Raw genomic sequence first — 2,129 nt, forward strand, 5'->3', positions numbered from 1 at the left:
TTAATCATAGGAAATTAAATAGTCAAGCGACATATATATTTCATGGATAGAAACTAAGATCTTCAACAGAAAAGAGTTCAGGCCAAAGGGAAGAACTTCACCACCATAGATGGTATTAGTAGTTGTTGCACCAACGATAGTGCTCGTATCCCAAGCATCACTGCTCTGGCCGAGACTACTACTCGAGCTTCTTCCATTATTATGAGCAACTGTAGCGGTCTGATCGTCAGGAAATGATGATAGGAGACACCCTTGTGATACTTTAGGTGTTCTTTGATCTCCTTGGTTAAGCAATGCAGAATCAGAACCTCCGTGTCCTTGACTTAAAATATCACAATGACTATTGTTCAAAGATGTTTGGAAATTATTGCAAGGGTAGTTTTGTAGTTCAGCTGGAAAATCATGATCATTATTGGGAACTACCATATTATCCAACCGAGATGAGGAATTCATCATAGAAGATGTAGAGTTCTCTTTGATAGAGGAAAGAGAATTCATAAATAGATTCAAGGCTTGAATATTATCTGCTATGCTGGTTTGGTAATTAGTACTAATTCCCATGATTGATTGAAGAAGAGACTGAATATATTGAACCTTAACCATATCATTAACAGCTTCCGTCGGTATTAATCTTGATAATAACTCTTCATATGGAAGCTGGTTACTATTGTCCATAAACTCTTTCAAACTTGCCAAAGCTATCAGTTGAGGAAATCTCGTTAAAAGATCGTTTATCGGACGATGTGTCATTGGATCGAAACCCATCTGTATAAGTTTCTTCTTCATATGTGTATTCCAGAAGTTCTTGATATCATTATCAGTTCGTCCTGGCAGGTGTTTCGCAATGGCAGACCACCTTATTGTAATAAAAGCTAGAATTAGAAAAATCATTCTATCATATACAATAATCTTAAAAGTTGACGGATAAAGTGTGAAGCTGCTAGTGGTATTATTATTACTTGTTGCCAAGTAAGGAGTGAAGATTGAGAATAATGTCTTCTTCTTCTTGGGAAATTTTTCCTTTCTTTATGTCAGGACTCAAGTAGTTTGTCCATCTTAATCTACAGCTTTTCCCACATCTGTTTAGACCTATGAAATTAAAATTCATGCCTGATTGTTAATACAAACGGCTATATATACGCAGATTAATGCTGCAAATGTAAGATGTACTGAATGAATACCTGCAAGTTTAGGGAGAGTTCTCCAACATCCATGACCATGAAGTTGAATGTGTGAGACGAGTTTTTGGTCTTCTTCAGGGGTCCAAGGACCTTTCTTAATGCCATTATTATTCTCATCATCACGGGGAGGAGGAGGATATCTCCCCATGTCAATTTTGATTAGTTGCTCTCATTAATTCATTCTTACCGAAACTAAAGCTACCCATTTATATAGTAATCCGCATGCACATTTTTTGTCAGGTTTGTTTCTTCCTCTTGTAACGTATAGTTACATTTTGACACTCAAAAGGAGCATCAAAACAAGGATTGACTATTATTTTTCTTTCGGTAGATAACAAATGTATCCTTTTCTGGTGTTAAGTGAATTTAAAGTTTGTGACAACTTGAAAGAACTTGATAAAGACAGTGAATCAGTGATAGAATAACTAGTAAATCAAGATCCTACGTTCTATTTATTCATGGTTTTTCTTTAGTGAATACCAAGACGTTTATACAAGCCTCTGGGTGGTATATTGGAACCAGATAAAACAGTAAATTCCAAGACGTTTTGTTACAAGAATCCAGATGAGAATTTTTTCTAAGGAATTTGTATGGCAATGAAGTTCAAGGGATAGAGTACGCAGTCTTCGTGTGAAGAGGCCGTTGAACTACTTCTACAGAAGGAGTTGTTTATTGGTCTATTACTTGCTCTTCAGTTGCAAATGTGTATTTTAAGTTTTCGATTCATTTTTGTCATCTAAAATTTACATAAGAGTACTGCTTCTTAGCCTCTCGAATCAATGGATGCCTTCTTTCATTAAAAGAGACCAGAAGAATAGCAAACTTGTTGGTGACAAGTCCGATTCCAGCCCATTTCTATGTGATTACGTATTACACAGTTTTCTAAAACTTTTTTTCTTTGCTTCTCGCTGTTTTGACTCATCTGATCCGTTGAGACTTTAAAGGCAA

General features: G+C 35.9%; 1 protein-coding gene across 1 annotated transcript; it reads right to left on the reverse strand.

Moving 5' to 3' along the window:
* LOC113352375 (transcription factor MYB53-like) lies at positions 1 to 1,329 on the reverse strand. The gene is made up of 3 exons (XM_026596199.1): positions 1,182 to 1,329; positions 960 to 1,089; positions 1 to 856 (listed from the first exon to the last, which is right to left on the reverse strand). The coding sequence occupies exons 1-3, from the start codon at positions 1,327 to 1,329 to the stop codon at positions 1 to 3; spliced, it is 1,134 nt and encodes a 377-aa protein (XP_026451984.1).
* Positions 1,330 to 2,129: the final 800 nt, after the last annotated feature.

The sequence above is a fragment of the Papaver somniferum genome, chromosome 2 (assembly GCF_003573695.1).
Source record: "Papaver somniferum cultivar HN1 chromosome 2, ASM357369v1, whole genome shotgun sequence".
NCBI classification, from domain to species: domain Eukaryota; kingdom Viridiplantae; phylum Streptophyta; class Magnoliopsida; order Ranunculales; family Papaveraceae; genus Papaver; species Papaver somniferum.

Excerpts from the sequence above, each read along its gene's own strand:
- LOC113352375 (XM_026596199.1), bottom strand. The coding sequence starts at position 1,329 with ATGGGGAGATATCCTCCTCCTCCCCGTGATGATGAGAATAATAATGGC. Across the intron at positions 1,090-1,181 it reads AACTCTCCCTAAACTTGCAG|GTCTAAACAGATGTGGGAAA; the intron begins GTATTCATTCAG and ends TTAATTTCATAG. Across the intron at positions 857-959 it reads CACTCCTTACTTGGCAACAA|GTGGTCTGCCATTGCGAAAC; the intron begins GTAATAATAATA and ends TATTACAATAAG.